At 46.1% G+C, this 19,933-nt stretch overlaps 1 protein-coding gene across 1 annotated transcript in view; it reads right to left on the bottom strand.

The window, feature by feature from the left end:
• Positions 1-8,445: 8,445 nt before the first annotated feature.
• Positions 8,446-19,933, bottom strand: part of LOC122801252 (eukaryotic translation initiation factor 4 gamma 1-like) — a 2,968,223-nt gene continuing 2,956,735 nt past the window's right edge. Inside the window, exon 28 of the mRNA XM_044070804.1 lies at positions 8,446-8,673. Coding sequence (XP_043926739.1) covers positions 8,446-8,673 — 228 coding nt within the window. The remainder of the gene's footprint in view (positions 8,674-19,933) is intronic.

The raw sequence follows: 19,933 nt of genomic DNA on the forward strand, positions 1-19,933 counted from the left end.
TGTCCTGAGAGGGTACTAGACTGGACTTTATTTCGTTCACAGAATACCCCAGGCATCTTAGCACTGCTATCACATAGTGTAGATGATGAAGTTGTTCTTCTTTTCCTTGAGCCAGAATCAGACAATCGTCCAAATAAGGATAGATCTGTATTCCTCTTAGCCTGAAGAAAGCTATCACTGGAGCCAGAACCTTCGTGAATACTCTGGGCGCAGTAGATAAGCCAAAGGGCAATGCAGAGAACTGATAATGAGAAGTCCCAGCCCGGAAACGTAGATACTTCCTGCAACTTAGCCTGATAGGAACATGAAGGTAAGCCTCCTTGAGATCCAGAGTCACCATCCAATGATCTTTGCCCAGCAGAGGTAAAAGCTGTTGTAACGTCAACATTTTGAACTTGGGAATGTCCAGATAAGTGTTGAGGATAGATAAATCCAAAATTGGTCTCCACGTGTTCCCCTTTTTTGGTACTAGGAACAGGCGAGAATAAAATCCTAGGCCCACTTCTGACAGAGGGACCGGCTGAATGGCTCCTATTTGGAGCAGCAGAGAAATTTGTTTGTGAGCCTCTATTCTTTGCTGAGGAGGAACGTCTGGCATGCCTTTGAAAGGAGGCAAGGTATGGAAATAAAACCTGTAACCTTGGTGTATGATATCCAATACCCATCTGTCTTGGGTAATTAAACTCCAATTTTCTTCGAAAAGTGCCAACCTTCCTCCCAAAGGTGCTGCCAGACGAGAAGGCTCTGGCAGCTGAAAAGGTAGGTCATTGGGTCTGTTTACGAAAGGACTGACCCCTGCCCTCACCCGAAGACTGTGCAGGTGAACTCCCTGTTCTAGGCCTGAAAGAGCCCTGAGCTCTGCCCCTACCCCGTCTAGACCTGCCCCTAGACTGGGAATCATAAGAAGGATACGTCCACCCCTTAGTAGGCCAATTTCTGCTAAACCTCGGAGGCTGAACCTGCAAAAAATCTTTAACAGTCTGCATAGACTTAGCCTTGTCTTCCATTTTCTTTAAGACTGCCTCAACAGGTGAACCAAATAACACATCAGATTGTAAAGGAGCATCCAAAATCCTTGTCTTAACATGGTCAGATAAATTCTGATCCCTCAGCCAGGCGTGCCTGCGAAGAACTGACCCTGTGGCAGCCACCCTAGACGAGGCCTGTACAGCATCAAAACCACATTGCAAAGAATGCTTACCCACTTGTTCAGAGACATGTACCAAATCCTGTAACTCTTTACAGTCAATACCTTCCGCCAGAGCATCTACCTTAGACTTCAATTGAGACAGTAGATAGTTTTGGTATTTCAACATGTAAAACGGGCAATTTAGAGCCCTCATAGCTAGGGTGGAAGACGTATAGACTTTCTTTCCCCATCTATCCAAGGCCCTGGCCTCTTTATCTGGAGGAACCGGATTTTTAACAACAGAAGCCTTAACACCCTTAGGCCCCTGACTAACAGTTTCTGGGTCTGCCCTAGGACTCTTAAAAAGAAACTTATGAGCTTCAGGCACCCTATAATACCTATCCGGCTTAACAGGAGCAGGAGGCAAAGAATCAGGATTAAGAGAAGCCTCTGCAAACACATCCTCCACAACATCCAGAACAGGAGGTATAGCCAAAGGCCTATGCTGGGGTAAAACAGAAATTCCTAAGCCTTTTCCTGGAATCAGAGAAATCCTGACCTTCCCACTTAAAATGCTCCCTCATGGAATGAAGAGTCTCTGAAAAAGAAAAATCCTCAGGAGGAGAAGCAGAAGGAGTAGAATCATCCACATCAGAATCAGAATAAGGAGAATACTCCTGCAAGTCTTCAGCCGAAGACTCTGAAACATCTGAAGCCTGCCCAAAACTCCCCAACTCAGGTTCCACCCTAGGCCTCTTATCAGGAGGGGGCAAAGAACCTCTAATTAATGTAATCAAATCTTCTGCCATTTTAAGCATATGCTTCTTGGGCACAGATCCTGAAGAACTAGGAGTGACACCAACTGAAGCTAAACCTGGCCTGCCTCTGGGAGAAGCCTTGGAAACAGAAGGCCTAACCACCCTAGGAAGGGAGGGGAGCACAGTAACCTGAGAAGCCCCTTCAGCCTGACATGCCTCCTGAGAGGCCACATCCTGCAATAACAAGGTCTCCCCCTGGGATTCCCGAGAAACCTCCGGTGGAACCACCGGCTCCACCGACACCTCTAAAGAACCGGCGTCCGGTACGGACGACTCGTCTACCCTGGGCTTAGCTGCTTTATCCTTGCGCTTCTTTGAAGAAGCGGACGTCGGAGCATCCGACGGCATAGTGTAATTGCACCGCTTTCCAAAGACTAACCTGGCACAATCTAACCTTCTCTTAATAGTGCGCTTATTGAATCTAGCACAAAAGCGACACCCAACAACGTCGTGCTCAGGCCCTAAACAAGGAATACACAAGGTATGATAATCTCTATGCGGTATCTGTTTCCCACAAGAAATACAGTTATTCACTTTTTCTGACATCTGGTAAACCACTGAGGCAAGAAAAAACCAAAATATTCCCCAACAGGGTACTTAGCCAACTTTGACTCCGTCTGAAACTCCGAACTCAAAAAATTTCAGAACGCCCCACGGCACTTGCAACGCTGCTTCTGCATCGGACCATGCGGCAAAAAAGACTGAGGATATGACGTCGGTCATGCGCATTTGTACCCTGACGTCCTGATGTCAGTCTAATGCGCATTGACCAACGTCAGCCTTATACTTTGATATTCGGGCCGACCGAGGACAGCGGACTACCCAAGTGTAAGGACTGCAGCAATGTGAGATGAAGAACATCCACCACAATTGCATCGGCAGGGACCCCTTTGCTCTAAAAAAAAACCTGTCCTGAGGAGTACTGAGAAACTTACCCACTTTCCTGGGCACAGGTTCCACTGTGTCCACCTCCTTCCAACCCTGCTGGCTTACAGGTCCACAAGCATGTCAGCAGGGGAGGAAACCCAGGTAGTAGATGGGCCCATCCTGAATGCCTTCAGGAACACGGACTCCTCTGTCTTGGTGAGGGGACTCCCTGGAGGAGTCCAAGTACTTCCTCTTACATGTTCTCCTCCTGGGGGCTCCTCTGCGGTGGGCTCAGGGAGGACTTGGAAGAGATGGGTACCCCATGTAGGGCAGTGCCTGCCTAAAAGTGCTTGCGAGAGGGCTGACCCTGGATGAACGATGAGGCCTCATCACCCAATCCTAAAAAAGGCTGGGGCAGACCTTGAGGAGAGGTAACTACCAAAGTGGAGAATGTCCTCTCTACCACCTGCAAGGCTGAACTGGACAAAGCCCCTCCCACATCCCCAGCGGCTGAGCCCACCTGGGAAAAGAAGGGACCCTGATGCAGTACTGAAGCCCCTGGATGATATCTGCCCCAAGCTGTCCAGCGCAGAAACCCCCAAGAGAAGGGAACAGTCAAAAAAATCCAGACCCAAACCCATCTACAGGAAACCAACACGGATCCCTCGCAGACGAAGACCACTCTGGTCCAAGGGCTGCAGAACAGAGCTGGCCAGGGACCCAGATGGCAACCAGGGGGAGGGGATTCCAAACACTATAAGCCTCTTGGTACAAATTTCCGGTTCCTGACCTTCCAATTCCTTTTGATTTAGAACAAAAGAGTGGAGACCTGTGGATGGGAAGGGTCCCCTAGCTGCACAGGCTGGGGACTACAGCAGGCCCAACTCTATTTGGGCTTTGAAGAAGCTCATCATCCTTATCCATGTCCATGGGAAGGAGACTTCTGGACGATGTGGAAGCTGAGGAATGGCCAGATCTTGATGGGGATTTGGCCTTGGATCCCGAAGTTCTGTAGCTTCAAGGAGATCAGCTCAGACGTCTCACATCTAACCAGGTCAGAGAGGATCCCGGAAGGGGAACCCTCTATAACAGACAAACCTCTCTACAACTGTCAGAGCGACAATCTTGCAGGGTCCAAAGACTTGGGAGCTGTACTGGATGGATTGGACAAACTGGTCGGATCAGAGGGCAGTCTGCTTTTACTCAGATCTGAAGGCCTCTGATCTGAGAAGTTTTTGGACCACAGCGCCTGATCTGAAGTTCTGGGAATGACAGACCTCTGATCCAAAGCCAAAGAGGCTGGACTCAGATCTGGGGATCTGCAATCAGAGAGCATTAGCTTTTCTTTCTTTCTTTTTTTTTTTTGGAGAAAGACTGCTATAAAAAAGGCGCAAAGCACCAAGAACTTGAAAAGGGGGGGGGGCTATCTAAGCAACAACTAGGTTCTGACAGGGAGGGGAGGAAATGCAATTAAAATGAAAAAGAAAGATAAATACAGCAATACCAACCTAAAAAAGGAGAGAGAAGAAAAAACAAAATACACTTATCTATAATCCCCAACGCTTGAGCCTGGACCATGTCTGGAGTGATTCAGTGACAAATGAGATCGGATTGTTAGGAGGTAGCAAGGGATTATGGGAAGGGGAGGAGCCTGAGCTCTAGATATGTCTGAAAAGTGGTTGGCTCGGATCCTAGACCCATCTATGAGGAATGATGACATGGACAGCATCAGATCTTACAGCAACAGTAGATGTCCTACTTGATCACGGTTGCTGTATTCCAGTACTTGTGGGTTACCTGTAGAGGTGCATCAAAGCCAAAAATCTTATACAGACAGTGTTGTGTACCATGCATGATTTAAGCCTTTAGGCATGGTGGTACATAAACAAGATCTATGGGCATGTGGTCCTCAGACTATACGGCCCCCAAGGAGAACCCTGAAGGAGGCCAGGGTGTACTTAAGAAAAAGCATGTCAGTCTGAAAGAGGAGAGAGTTAACTACTCACCTCAGTCCATATCATAACAGGACTAGAGGAAGGATTGGGGAAAGAGGGAGGGAATAAATACTGCAACAGTGATCAGGTACATCTACCGTTATGGCAATTTCTTACACAACTGTATTATGCCCTCCCTTAGATCGCCGTTGCAGTATTACAAAACTTATGGTCAATTCCAAATGCTAACTGACACTGAGGGGAGTGCAGTCTACCAGTCATAAAAGGACAGGTCTAGCACAGGTAGTACTAGAGCTGGAAAATGCATCTACTCTAACGCTTAGTTAAAGTGTACACAGAGGACGAGTGATAGCCTGAAGGATAGCTCTGGAGTCACTAATGTTGAAGAAGGCATGAGAAAAGGAGGCCAGTCTACTGGAGTAAGCCTTCAGTCTAACAGACATACTCTTACTGTCAAAGGTGCAACAAAGAGATGGGCTTGGAACTCCATGGAGACAGTCTGTTAAAATCAGTCTTCCTGAATTTTGTCCAGGCAGAATCACAGCTGCCCGTGTACAGGGAGTGGTGGAGCTTCTCACCTCTATTTTGTGAATTAGGGAAGAAGGCTGGCAAATGCATGGACTGGTTCAGGGTAAGTGCCTGTACCACTGCAGGCATAAAACAGCATTAACCCTTAAGAAAACCCTGCTCTTATTGAATACAAGAAAGTATGAAACTGCCACTGGGGCTTGTAACTCAGATACCCTTCTGAAAGAGGTAACAGTGATCAGGACGACTGTTTTCCAGGGACAGAACGTCAGAGAAACTGCCACCCTTTGAACTCCAGCTTCAAAGCATGTTTTCCCTGAACAAAGTTCAGACCACAGGGAGGTGGCATACCTTCCTAGGAGGAATTATGTGAAGATGCCTTTTAAAAAATATAGAACCTCAATTAGGGAGAAGAGTGGATTTAAAAGCAAGTAATCAGAAATGGCAGAAAAGTGAGTCTTGATGCAAAAGTACACCAGACCACTTCAGTAACTCACATATATGACAACAGTAGGGACACCCAGCTGATAAGGGTCTTCATTCTTCTAAAGCACCACACTGAAAATATTTTCCACTTTAAGATAAAAGTGTGTGCAATAAGATTTCTTGTCTCCTGGAATGCATGCAGCATGCCCTTAGAAAACTGAGGTCTGATGGGAATTAACATGTTATCACCCACAAAGTCAGGCCTTGAGAGCCTGCAGGGTGGGTGAATCAGAATCTTTGCTTTGTGTAAGTCCAGTTTGTGAAGTAAACTGAAGTGACTGTCCCCGGAGAGGTGGAGTAGACGGGATTCCCTTCAGAGAGGGTAGCTCTAAGATGTTCAGCAACTGCTTTTTATGACGGACAAGAACCCAATTGGTCTGTAATAATGGGAGTCCCATGATGGGAGAGAGAGAGTCTCTGTGACAGAGGAATCTGTGGATGAGGAAGGAGGGGCATAAAATAGTAGCATGTTTTTTTCTGGAAAGCTGACTTTTCCAGGCTTTGAATCCTGATGTGGTTTCTCCTGAAAGAGAAGACAGGAAAGGAAGGAGAGCGCCTTCAAGGAAAGAATGGCTTTGTATGAGTCTTGAGAATAATTAGCCATGCCTTATTTTTTAGTTGTATGGCTCTGGAATCCAGACAAGTGAAAGGGTGTATGATGAATGCATTCCCTTTACCATTACTGTCAAAAGGTTGGGACTCCTTATGTGGTAAAAACATAGACCCTCCCAAGACCCACGTGGGACCAAAAAGATCACACTGGAGCCAGCTCACCAATACTTAGCAAGGTGTTCTTACCAACTCACCTGGAGGCTTGGGGTGTGTGGGTGGGTGATGGGGGTTGCTGTCTTTCTTGGATTTACCATGCTTCTTCACCAGGTAGTCTCATTATTTAAGGTCTGGAAATTAAATTCTCACCTAAGCTATTCTTCATGAGCTTGACAGCTTCTCCAAGGAAGAGGTCAACCAGAGAGTGGTGAACTCACTATCCTTGTCTGAAGAGATCTCCTACTTCCTCTGCTCACAGGGTTCTGGAGAAGTTCTGAGCCCTCACTGAAGATGTAAGCTTGTGCAGTACACCTTGGGGGTAAGCATGCAAATGTGCTGAATGTTGATCAAGCATATTACTGGCAGCTGAAGTGCGCTTTCACTTGAAGGAATAGACTAAGTCCAGTACAGCAGTTAGATCACATTTCCCAAATATGCGCCCCGAGCTCCATCCAAACATCTGTATGATGTCAAAGCACTGACCCACAAGTCCTCATATAGAACAACAAGATGGGGGATGGTCCTAGAAAATCTTTAGCCCCAAGTTCCATCAAACCCAAAACAGTGATTCCGGTTAGCAAACTCAAAGTAATCAATATGGACTAGATAATACCAGAACTCTAGGACACATTCCAGCCCCAAGGTGGGAAACAATGACATCCTCTCTCTGGTTTCTTTGTTACTTATCTAAAATGGAGCACTAGTGTGTTTCACACAATTAGCCAAATTCAAGGCTGGCATCTACAAAGACCGGGCGGGATTTGACCTTGATCTACTCACCCAGTGTTTGTTCCTGTGATGACTTTCTGACCTATGCCTGTGAATGCAGGGTGGGGCCTTCACACAGCGTCCTACACAAGGAGCTATCCTATGGCTACATCTGTTTGGTCATAAGGTAGGCCAAGAACTCAGTAGACTGTAGTGGCAGGGATGAAACTTGGACACTTGTGGCAAACTGAAAATGCTGTGCCCCGGCCAAGCACATTAAAGGGAATGTTGGTGCAGGTCTTTGTTTGCAGTCTTGATGGCCACAATAACGTTCTAAATACTTACTAGGTAAGAAAATGCAGAACTGCACTAACACTAGCAGAAATCCTGACTTGAACTGCACAAGCAAAAACAGAAGGTGGGTGATGGGCACGGATAATCCTATTTATCCACAGAATTATCAAGTATGACGTGAACAACACAGGTGCACAATTACCAGACTGCAGGAGATAGACGACTAATCCAGACCACCAACTCACACTAAAGTGGGTCCTCTAATGTCAGACACAGTAGAGAATAGGAATACCAAAATATTTTGTGGAATACAAGTATAGGAAAATGAGAATTATGTCAGAGAACTCACGATGCTTGACAGATACTAAATTCTGAATAAAGTGCTTCACAAAGCTTTTTAAGGGGGAATCTGCCTACCACATACACATGATCTTGCTTTACTGAGTCAGTTTGGAAGCATTCACAACATACAGTACAAATGTACATTAGAAACTGATAAGTTTCCTTCCTTTATGCAAGCCAGACTTGTGTCTTGGGACAGCTGCATTTTTCTTGCCCTAAAAACAGCTGACTGACCAGTCCTGAGTGAGAAGAGAAAAAAGTAAAGTAAACCCAGATATGTCTTCAGGGGCAAACAGAAATGTGGGTTCATCTACGTGCAGGGGGCCTCCTAGGTTAAAAAAAATAATTCTACATTTGCATTTACCACTGGATTAACCGTTTCCATTCTTACTACAATAAGGAACATACTCTGACACCACAGTGCTTCATGTAGGGAACAGTTGCACAAGATTACCATGCTAGATGAAAAATGTACTGAAAATGATCACCTCTGCAAAACCAAAATATCCCAAACCTCACCAAATAACCATATGATTAATAAAAGCATGCCTCAGTCAATCATACCAACAAATATTACTCTAAATAAATATAAATCCATAGTATTTCTACAGCTGAAAAAGGTATCATATTCAAGTCTTATTACCTCAATCCAATCATATATTCTTTGGTTATCTGCATTCTCTTTAAGCAGTTTATCCAAATGTCTGCACAGTTCATCCATAGACAGCTCCTTCTTACTTGACATTTCAGAATCCTCTCCCATGGTGAATTCTACATTCTGTAATGTACACAAAACAGCACATCATTTAAAATAAAATCATAATCAAATACACAATGCAGTGCATTTTTTACAATACTTTGCACAGTTTTACCAGCTATCTCAGGGAATGCTCACATTAGTCACAAGTTCTATCCACATACAGATGAAGTCAAATGAAGAACACTAGTCGACTTGCTGTCTACTACAGTAGAGCAGCCATCCCTTAGCAGCACTCCATCTCCTCCCTCCATTCCCTAGAAGCACCCCCATCTCCTCCCTCCAATTCCCTAGAAGCACCCCTCACTCTCCTCCCTCCATTCCCGAGCAACACCCCTTACTCTCCTCCCTCCATTCCCTAGCACCCCTCATTCTCCTCCCTCAATTCCCTAGCAGCACCACTGACACTCTCCATTCCCAAGCAGCACCCTCTCCTCCCTCCACCCCCTAACAGCACCCCTCACTCTCCTCCCTCCACCTCCTAGCAGCACCCGCTCACTCTCCTCCCTCCACCCCCTAGCAGCACCCCCTCACTCTCCTCCCTCCACCCCCTAGCAGCACCCCCTCACTCTCCTCCCTCCACCACCTAGCAGCACCCCCTCCCTCTGAAGCTGTTCTGACTCAACATCATTTTATCATCCACAGCAGTAAAAATACATTCTGGCATACTATTTGCCTTAGCTTACCGACAGCATAAAACTTCACAGCCATCCTAAATAATCTTCCACCACCTACCAGCTGTAGCTAAGTTTTCTATTCCATGATTCCTTTAAACGCACCTAAACAATCCATCATGTAGACCACACCCATTCAATGCTCTTCCTACCCTCCTTTGCTAATCCGAACACACAATCTATTGTCAGCATATCAAAGATAACAGTCCTGTCCCACACCATCTGTGATCCTCCCAGATAACTTCCATTAGCGATGACCTCTTGAAAATGTGAACTGGAAACAGTATTCCAACGGATTACTCACCAGCAAGCCATACTATAGTACAACGACATCTACATCATTATAATTATCTAGCCACAATAACAGTTGGAAAAGACTCTGGTCTGGCAACTGCTGTTTGACTGCAACTTACATACCCTAGCTTTGGTGTAATTATAAAAGAAATAGCTGTGTGATCAGCTCACCAACCTGTGTTCAAACCTGACTTGATCACAGAGCCCTATTATGCTCATTAAACTTTCACTGCAGTATAAAGAATCAGAGTGGATGGACACATGACAGCACTACCAACCTTCACCATAGGCCTAGGATGGGGAAGCCAGAATGTCTGCAAGGGCAAAGCCCTCTCTGTTCGTTGAAGAAGCATCTAACTTGACTGCCAGAAAGTGGTCAGAAGAGTGGTCCAAGTTGCTTACAGAAACTTTGGGCTGGGAAATTAAGGAAGGCTACTGAGACAGCTTTTGTCTCAGGGGAATGAGCCCTTAACCTGTCCCCTGCATGCTCTCTCTTTCCAATGTGTACTTAAATTAGGCAATACAATTTGCCAATCATTTAGAAAAAAAAGTTGTTTGGATGCAAGTCTGCTTTCCTTTCTTGATTTAAGGAAATAAGGAGCAGCTCTTGTTGCATGAAGTCTGGTTATTCCTGGTATCTCTGTAGCCAAGTGCAAGCCTCACCACACTGGGTTTGAAGAGGAGCAGCTAGATTATTCTGGATGAGACAACCCCAGGAATAAATGGATTAGTCATTAGTCTCTCTTTTTGGAAGATTACACAGAGCATTGTATATGCTGAGGCTTACAGTTCAGAAATTCTACATGAAGGGGCAAAAAAACACCAGAGGGAAAAAAAATGTTCTCAAACACCAGAATAAGATTACTGGCAAGTTCAAAAGCTTCCAATGTTAGAATCTATTTTGTCATTTAAAATTAAGTAACATTTGGGACAAATTAAATTCAGGGTTGTCAGTCAACAGTACCTGACAGAAAGCAAACTAATGTGGCAATAAATTGTCCTTTAATACTAGATTACACTACTCTCTTTTCATACTAAGGTAATATGGTAGCCCAGAGCCTACTGAGTTGAGGCAACTTCAGGCAGAGAGGTACACAAAGCAGACAAGTATAACCTATTTAAATTTTACCATATACGACTTCCTAACTACAAGTTCTCTGGTTTCATGAAGTATAAGCAGAATATTGGGTGGGAAGCAGTCCCAGTGAGACGTTAAAGCTAGGTTAGGGTGCAAAACAGTAGTCCCCTCAGATTTGGAACAGTGTATGGGGGAAGAAAAAAATGAGGTTCTCCACTGCTTAAATCTAGTGGCTGGAAGTAAAATTGTTAGGAACTTTCCATAACTGTAGATATTAAAGAGTATACCCAATGCTGCAGCAGTGATAACTTCTAGGGACTTCTGCTGCATGACTGCCACTTGTATGACTTCCAGAACACTGCCTCCTCCCCTTTTCTGGCTGATCAGACATCTTCACACCTGCAAGCCATCAGTATAAAAGGGACACCTGCTACTGCCATCTTTAGTTTGCTCTGGTTCCTACTACTTGAGAGATCTGAGACCAGAACACACTTAATGTCCCTAGTATGAAGTGGACCCTAATCAGGATATTCAAACAGAAGGGCCTTAGTAACATGTTTCACTGGACACAGAGTCAGCCTGAGGAAGAAAGTACAGTTTTGTATCTACCATAAATGTAGATGTCCGATAGGTATACATCTGCAGTCATAACATATGGGTTGTCCTGCCTCAGGCAGCCCTTCGGTAGGCCGGATTCCAAAGTCTGGGTCTGGCCTCGGCTGATGTCGCACTTTCCCTGACGTCAGAGCGACTGGGGTATAAAAGCATCAGCCGACGCCATTTTCCTCCGTTTTTCTTGACCCAGATGCCAGGTACCCTCTAGGTAGGCTAAATTTGGATAAATGCTGAAAAGTTCCAAACATTTGCAAATTATATACATGTATAAACAAACAAATACACCATAATAGATTCCCCCAGCTAGCTAAAAGAGGGGTAAGCACCCTAGGAATACCACAGAGGAGAAGGAGGGAGGGTAATCCTGACTGCAGATGCATACCTATCGGACATCTACATTTATGGTAGGTACAAAACTGTACTATGTCCTTCAAGGATGCATCTGCAGTCATAACATATGGGTAGAATACCATAGCCAATCTGGGGGAGGAGGTACTAAGAAAAGGATGGTGTAGTTAAGATCCCCTGCAGGACTGCAGTTGCAAACCCTGCTCTGGATCTAGAGTATAAAAGTAGATTGTAATGCTTGGCAAATGTATGCACGGAGCTCCAAGTAGCAGCTTCTAAAATGTCCTTGGTAGCCATCCCCCGTAGGAGGCTGTAGTGGTGGCCGTGGCCCTTGTGGAGTGAGGCCTGATATTTTCAGGAACTGTCTTTCCATGAAAGGAGTAGCAAAAGCGAATGCAATTTCCTATCCATTTTGAAATTGTCTGTTTGGAAATTGCTCTTCCTTGCACCCCAGTTGCATATGCTACAAAAAGTTGGTCAGTTTTTCTGCTAGTTTTTGTTCTGTCCAAGTAGTAGCGTAGTTGTCTGTGTATATCCAGGGTGTGCAAAAGTTTTTCCCCTCTATTCTGTGGTTTAGGGAAGAACGTAGGCAAGTGAATAGCTTGGTTCAAGGATACCCTAGATACTATCTTTGGTATAAAAGTAGGATTGGTTCTTGGTGACACCCTGTCCTGGTGGAAAATAAGAAAAGGCTGCACTGCCATTAATGCTTGTAACTCAGATACTCTTCTTGCTGAAGTGATTGCTAGAAGGAATGCAGTTTTCCAAGATAGAAACTGTAGATCCGCTGATGCTGCTGGTTCAAAAGGAGGTAGTGTCAGTTTCTCCAGCACAAAGTTGAGATCCCAGGCAGGTAGAGGGAGTCTTCTTGGAGGTTTAATATTTTTGATCCCTCTCAGAAATTGTCTGAGGAGAGGGTGTGAGAAGATAGGTGGATCCACATTGTATTCTGCTGAAATTGCTGAAGCATGAATCTTAATGGAAGAATAGGACAGGCCATTGTGGAACAATTCTGCTAAGTATTCTAGGATATGTGTTAGGTTTGCCACTGTGACATCTGTGCCCTTTGATGTGCTCCAAATGAGAAATCTCTTCCATTTAGCTGAGTATGTCTTCCTTGTGGAAGGCTGCGAGCCTCCAGGATAATGTCCTTCACCCTCTGAGATAAAATAGTTTGATAGGGATTTAAGGAATTTTCCAGGCAGTTAGCTGCAATGTTTTCAAGTTGGGATGCAGGGTCTTGAAATTGTTCTGCGTCAGAAGAAGAGGCCATAGGGGGAGAGGCCATGATTTTGCCTGAGACATGCTTCTCAATAATGGATACCAGTGTTGTCTTGGCCAGTCCGGAGTTATTAGTATCACTTTTGGCTGTTCCTCCCTGATCTTCAGTAGAACCTTGTACATCAATGGGAGAGGTGGGAAAGCATATACTGTTAGGGCTTTCCAGCTGAAAGAGAGAGTCTCCACCCTCCAAGCTTGTGGGTGGGTATGCCCTTGAGCAGAATGTCTTTAGTTGATTGTTGAGTGGGGAGGCGAACAGATCTATCTCCGGCATTCCCCATGTCTTTGCTATGAGTTGGAAAATGTCTGGGTGCAGCATCCATTCGTGTGCATCCATGGTAGTTCTGCTTAAGCTGTCCGCCAGTGCATTTTCTTTCCCTGGCACGAATTGGGCCTGTAGTTGGATATTGAGATTCAGGCACAGTTCCCACAGATTCATAGCCATCCGGCATAGAGGGTAGGAATGTGCGCCTCCCTGCTTGTTTATGTACCACATGTCCGTGGTGTTGTCTGTCCTTATTAGCAGGTGTCCTTGTTGGAGGAAGGGTTTGAATGCCTCTATTGCATGCCTCACTGCCAGCATTTCCTTTTGGATTATGTGCATGCTTAGCTGTCCTTGAGGCCATACGCCTTGGATACATTTGTCCTCCATGTGTGCTCCCCATCCTCGGTCTGAGGCGTCCGTGGTGATGGTCTGCCTTGGTTTTGGTTTGTTGAAAGGCAACCCCCTCTGTTGGACTGGCAGGCCTGAGCCCACCACAGGAATTCCTTTTGAAGGCATGGAATGATTGGTATCATGGTTTCTAAACTGTGACTGTGCTGAGACCATACACTCCGGAGGTACCATTGTAATTTCCTCTTTTGTAGCCTGGCATGCGGTATTAGAATTATGCAGGATGCCATGTAACCCAGGGCCTGCAGGATTTTCCTTGCAGTAAGCTGAGTTTGTCTTGTCAGAATCATGAAGTAATCTGGAAGTTGTTTTTGTTTTTCTTCTGTGAGAAAGGCCATTTGGGTGGTAGTGTCCAGATCTGCACCCAAAAAGGTTATCCTTTGGGATGGTACTACTCTTGACTTTTGGATGTTGACTGTGTATCCCAAGGTCTGCAGTAGGCGTATGACATAGGCCAAGTCCTTTATCAAATTTTCCTTGTTGTCCGCTTGTATTAGGCAGTCGTCGAGGTATGGGTAAATTTGAATTCCCTGTAGTCTGCAATGTGCAATTACTGATGCCAGGCATTTCGTGAATACTCTGGGTGCAGCAGATAAGCCAAAGGGCAATGCTGAGAATTGATAATGCTCTGATCCTGCAAGAAATCTGAGGTGTCTTCTGCAGTATGGTCGAATAGGGACGTGCAGGTATGCCTACTTGAGATCTAGAGTCACCAGCCAAGACTCCTTGCCCAACATGGGAAGAAGTTGCTGTAGGGTCAGCATTTTGAATTTTGGCACAATGAGATAAGTGTTCAGTGTGGACAGGTCGAGAATAGGCCTCCATTGATTTTCCTTTCTTGGTACAAGGAATAGTCTGGAGTAAAATCCTTGGCCTTGTTCTGAACATGGTACCTTTTCTATAGCTTTCATCTGAAGTAAATTGCTGATTTGTTTTAAAGCCTCTGCCCTCTGATTTGGTGGAAGGTTTGGCATTCCGCCTCTTTTTGGCAAAGTGTGAAAGTGGAACCTGTATCCTTTGTCTATTATTTGCAGTGTCCATGTATCCTTTGTGATATAATGCCAGTTTTTTGAGAATAAGGCCAGCTTTCCGCCCAAGGGTGCTTCTAGTTGATCCCTGGTAGGCAGAATCAGAGTTAAGTCATTGACCCTGTCCTGGTGTAGTAGTTGTTGTTGTTGCTGTTGCACTACTCCTCTGGTTGGCAGGCTGCCACTGACAGCCTCTGTAGGAGCCCTTCGATTGACCTCTGCCTCTAGGGCGCCTGTTCCTGCCTCTCTGGGCTCTGTCCGAGTCTGGAAAGGACCAATTCTTAGTAGGCCAGTTTCTGCTGAACCTCGGTGGTTGAACTTGCAGGAAATCTTTAACTGTTTGCACAGACTTTGCCTTTTCTTCAACCTTTAAGATCTCCTGAGCAGAGGAGCCAAATAAATTTTGTTTCTCCATTGGAGCATCCAGGAGTTTAGCTTTGACATGGTCTGGCAAAGACTGCTCCTTCAGCCAGGCATGCCTACGAATAACTGCCCCAGTCATAGCTGATCTAAATGAAGCCTCCAGTGCATCATAGCCACATTTTAAGAAATGATTACTAACCTGTTGTGAGTTGTGTACCAAATCCTGAAGGGATTTACGGTCTAGGGATTCAGGAGAAGAAAGTTTCTTATTCAGTTCATCTAACAAATACTCCTGGTACTGTATCATATGAAACTGACAGTTTAATGCCCTGACAGAAAGAGTTGCAGAAGTATACACTTTCTTTCCCCATCTCTCTAAAGCTCTGGACTCTCTGTCAGAGGGTAGAGGATTTTTGGCAGTTGCGGCCGCAACCCCTTTAGGGCCCTGAGAAATAGTTTCTGGGTCTGCAGAATGGGCTTTATACAAATGGAAATGAGAATCCAGGACCCTGTAGTATCTGTCAGGTTTGGCAGGGGCCGGAGGGAGAGTATCAGGGGCTGTACTGACATCATTGTACACATCAATTACATTCAGAAAAGGAGGTATAGCTAAGGGCCTATGCTGAGGCAAATGCAAAAAGGTCCTTAATCTTTTTCTGGAATCAGAGAAATCCTGACCTTGCCATTGAAAATGCTCTCTCATGGAGTGTAAAGTCTCACCAAAGGAAAACTCTTCAGGAGGGGAGGCCAAAGGGATAGATTCCTCTGCATCTGAATCCTCATAAGGCAAGTAAGCCCCTTCCTGGTGGTCTGACAACTCAGATCCATCCGTGGAATCATCTGAGGAGTGTGGATCAGAGGGGTCAGTCCTGGGCCTTTTGTCTGGAGGAGGTTGAGAGGCCCTGTCTGGGTGAGGTTGTGAACCTCTAATTAAGGAAATAAGGTCCTCAGCAAGGCTGAGGATCTGTGAACTAGAGGAAGGCCTCTGGGAGGTAGATTTGGCAGGCAAAGCTTTTGAAAGTTTGGCAGCTTTAGCCCTTGAAAAGGCCTTAATGGACATGGAAGCAGGGGGCCTGGCTGCCCTACGTGCAGGGGTAGAAATGTCCAAAGGTATGGTGTCGGACAATTCCTGAACACTAGCTTCGGTAGGTAGTTCTGAAGCTGACTTAGACGGGGCCTCTCAGGCCTCAGTGGTCGGAAGTATGGTTTCGGAAGAAGGAATTGCCGAGGACTCTGTTTCGGCCGAAACAGAGACACTCGCGGTAGGCCTAGCCGTGGTTTCAGCCGAAACCGCGGGCCGCGAGTGTCGGTCCTTTTCCTTGCGTTTTTTGACCATACGCTTAGTCGGAGTTTCCGAAGGCATTTTATAATCAAAAGCGGCTCCAAAAAATTCCTCTGCAAACTCCAACCGACGTCTAAGAGTTCGTCGGTTGAAGGAAGCACAGGCTAAACAGGACGATGCGTCGTGGTCTGGGCCTAAGCAATGAAGGCAATAGGAGTGGAAATCCTTATGAGGTATTTGTTTCCCACAAGTTAAACAATTATTTACTTTGTCTGACATCCGCTGAGGCAAGAAAGAGTCCCCAACTTTTTTCGAAGTCTTCGGTAGCTGAATTCAATGGATCTGACCGACCGGCACTTGCGAACAGCTTCTGCTTCGGGCACCGCGCGGCAAGAAAGACTGAGGAAAATGGCGTCGGCTGATGCTTTTATACCCCAGTCGCTCTGATGTCGGGGAAAGTGCGACATCAGCCGAGGCCAGACCCAGACTTTGGAATCCGGCCAACCGAAGGGCTGCCTGAGGCAGGACAACCCATATGTTATGACCGCAGATGCATCCTTGAAGGACATCATGACCATCTGTAAAGGAGAAAGACTGGAAGGGCTTTAAGGCTTAACAATGGGTGGATATCAGCCCTACCTTGAAAGGGACACCAGGGAATAAAAGGAAGAAAATGGTGCAGGGAGGGAAACATTACTCCCCCTGGGCAAAGCTTACCAGAAGCTGGTCAGTTTTTCTGAGTGGTTTAGTGCAGTCCATATAGTATCAGAGTTGTCTGTGTATGTCTAGTGAGTGTAGAATTCTTTCTTCCTTGTTTTGAGGGTTGGGAAAGAAGGTGGGAAGGTGTATGGCCTGGTTAAGGGTCACGTCAGATACCACCTTGGGCATTAAAAAAAAAAAAAAAAAAGAGGGATTAGTCCTCAGGGAGACTGTCTGCATGGAAAATTATGAAGGGCTCGATAGCCATGAGAGCTTGAAGTTCTGAGACCCTTATGGCTGAGGTGACAAGCTAGTACAAAGGCAGTCTTCCAGGAGAGGTATCTCAATTATGTTGAAGCGGCAGGTTCGAAAGGAGGTAAGGTTAGTTTCTCTAACACACAATTCGGGTCCCAGGGAGGAGTAGGTAGTCTTCTGAGAGGCCTGATATTAGAAGCCCCACTGAGAAATTGCTAAATCAAAAGGGTGAGAAGAAGGGTGGATCTGAATTCATAATGGGCAGAAATGGCCGAGGTATGGATTTTAACAGAGAAGGAGAGGCCACTATTGAGCAACTCTGCTAAGTAATCCAGGATGAGAGGGATGGAAGTTTGGGAGGCACTGCCCCCTTTTGATAGTTTCCAGGAACAGAATCTTTTCCATTTTCCTGAGCAACTCTAAGTAATCCAGGATGAGAGGGATGAAGTTTGGGAGGCACTGCCCCCTTTTGATCTTTTCCATTTTCCTGGATAAGATTTTCTTGTGTTGGGCCTTCTAGACTCTGTGATGATGTCCAGGACCGGTTTGCTCAACAGCGACTTCTTGCTAGTTTTTAGTGCATCAGCCATGCTGAAAGTTTGAGAGTCTGTAGGTCTGGACGCAGTACCTTCCTCCTTTCCTGGGTCAGGAGGTCTGACCTTAGGGGAAGCAGCTTTGGTGGCTGTAAGGTCAGACTGCATAGTAAGGGGTACCAATGCTGTCTGGGCCAATCTGGTGCAATGAGAATGGTCTTTGGTCTCTCCTCTCATTTTGATCAGAACCTTGGGAATAAGGGGCAGAAGAGGGCATGCGTACACAAAGAGGGAGCTCCAGGAGAAGGTCAAGGCATCCACCTTCCATGCTCTGAGGCGATAGTCCCTGGTACAAAACTTGTGCAGCTGGTGGCTGAGGTGCGAGACAAAGAGGTCCACTTCTGGGGTCCCCCACTCCTGGATGATCTGCAGAAAGATTTCTCTGTGGAGATGTCATTTGTGGGGGTCTACTAAGTTTCTGCTTAGGTGGTCTGCCAGTGTGTTGCTGATCTCTGGTGAGTACTGAGAAATCAGGTGCAGCCCCATGGAGGTGGCTGTAAGCCATAGACTCATGGCTAACCTGCATAGGGGGTAAGATTGGGTGCCCCCCTGCTTGATGTACCACATTACTGTGTTGTCTGTTTTTATAAGGAGGACCCCCTGGCCCGAGATGGGGTTGGAAGGAAGGTAGGACGTTTTGCACTGCTATAACTTCTTTCTGATTGATGTGCAAGTGAAGTTGCTGGGCATTCCAAAGCCCTTGGGTACATCTACTTGCTAGGTGAGTGCCCCAAGCTGTGTCGAAGGCGTCGGTGGTGATGGTCTGGCTGGAAGGGTGGAGGATGAAGGGAAGACACTTGTTCATGGCACAGGCCACTGCCCAACCATGGAAATTCGTTCCTTATGCAAGCAACCAGTGGGAGAGTGGTCTCTAGGGACTGAGTGCTGACACCAAAGGTTCTTTAAGTACCACTGAAACCATCTCATGTGCAGCCTGGCAAGAGGGATGAGAAAAGATGCAAGATGCCATGTATCCCAGGGCTTGTAGGACCTTCCTCGCTGTGAGGTAACTTCTGGAAGCCAGCTGGGTGAAGTAGAGAGGCAGGAAGCTCTGCTTTTCTGGGGATAGGAAGGCCATTAGGGTTTGTGCGTCTAACACAGCTCCCAGGAAAACAATTTTCCTGGTAGTGTTTTGCTTCGATTTTTTTCTCGATGGTAAACCCTAGGGATGTTAGGGGTTTTTTGACAAAGAGAGGATCCTGGAGCAACTTTTCTTTGCTGTTTGCCTGAATGAGGCAGTCGTCCAGGTAAGGGCAAATCTGTATATTTCTCTGCCTGCCAAATGTTATAGCCGGGGCCAAGCATTTGGTGAATACTGTGGGAGCAGTAGATTAGCCAAAGGGCAGTGCAAAGAACTGAACGTGTCGATAGCCTGCACTGAAGCGCAGGAATTTTCTGCACGATTCCCATATGGAGATGTGGAGGCAGGCATCTTTTAGGTCTAGTGTCACCAACCAGGCATTTTGAGTGAGGAAAGGCAGGAGCTGCTGCAAGGTTAGCATTTTGAATCTGGGGACCACCAAGGAGGTGTTCAGTTTGGATAGATCCAGGATGGGGCATCAAGTGTCCTCTTCTGGGAACAAGGAAAAGTCTAAAGTAAAAACCTTTTCCTGTTTCATCCGGAGGGACAGATTCTACCACCCCTTGGGATATTAGTGTTTTTACCTGTTTTAACGCCTCTGCCCACTAGTTTGGGGGGGGGTCCGGGTACCCTCTTGGAATTGGGAGTTCGCTGAAGAATCTGTATCCCTGAGAAATAATTTTTAATATACATTGGTCCCTGAGAAATAATTTTTAATATACATTGGTCCTTGGTTACAGAGACCCAATTGTCCTTGGAGGGTGAGACTTCCTGCTAGTTTTAGATGAGTGAGAGGAGAGCAGAGGGGGAGGGGGAGTCATTGAGCATTTACCATAGAAGCTTGGCTTAGAACTCCCTGCCTTAGAGGCGGAAGTGGTCCATTGTTTGCTTCTTTGCTGGCCAGGGGGATAGGGGCCTGGATGTCCTGTCCCTGCAGGGCTTACTTTGGCCCTGGGTGCAAGGAAGGACGAGTTCTTAGAAGGGAAGTTTCTGCTGAATCTGGGAGGTTGAACTTGA

This window comes from Protopterus annectens, chromosome 4.part1, assembly GCF_019279795.1.
Source record: "Protopterus annectens isolate FY-2018-M chromosome 4.part1, PAN1.0, whole genome shotgun sequence".
NCBI classification, from domain to species: domain Eukaryota; kingdom Metazoa; phylum Chordata; order Ceratodontiformes; family Protopteridae; genus Protopterus; species Protopterus annectens.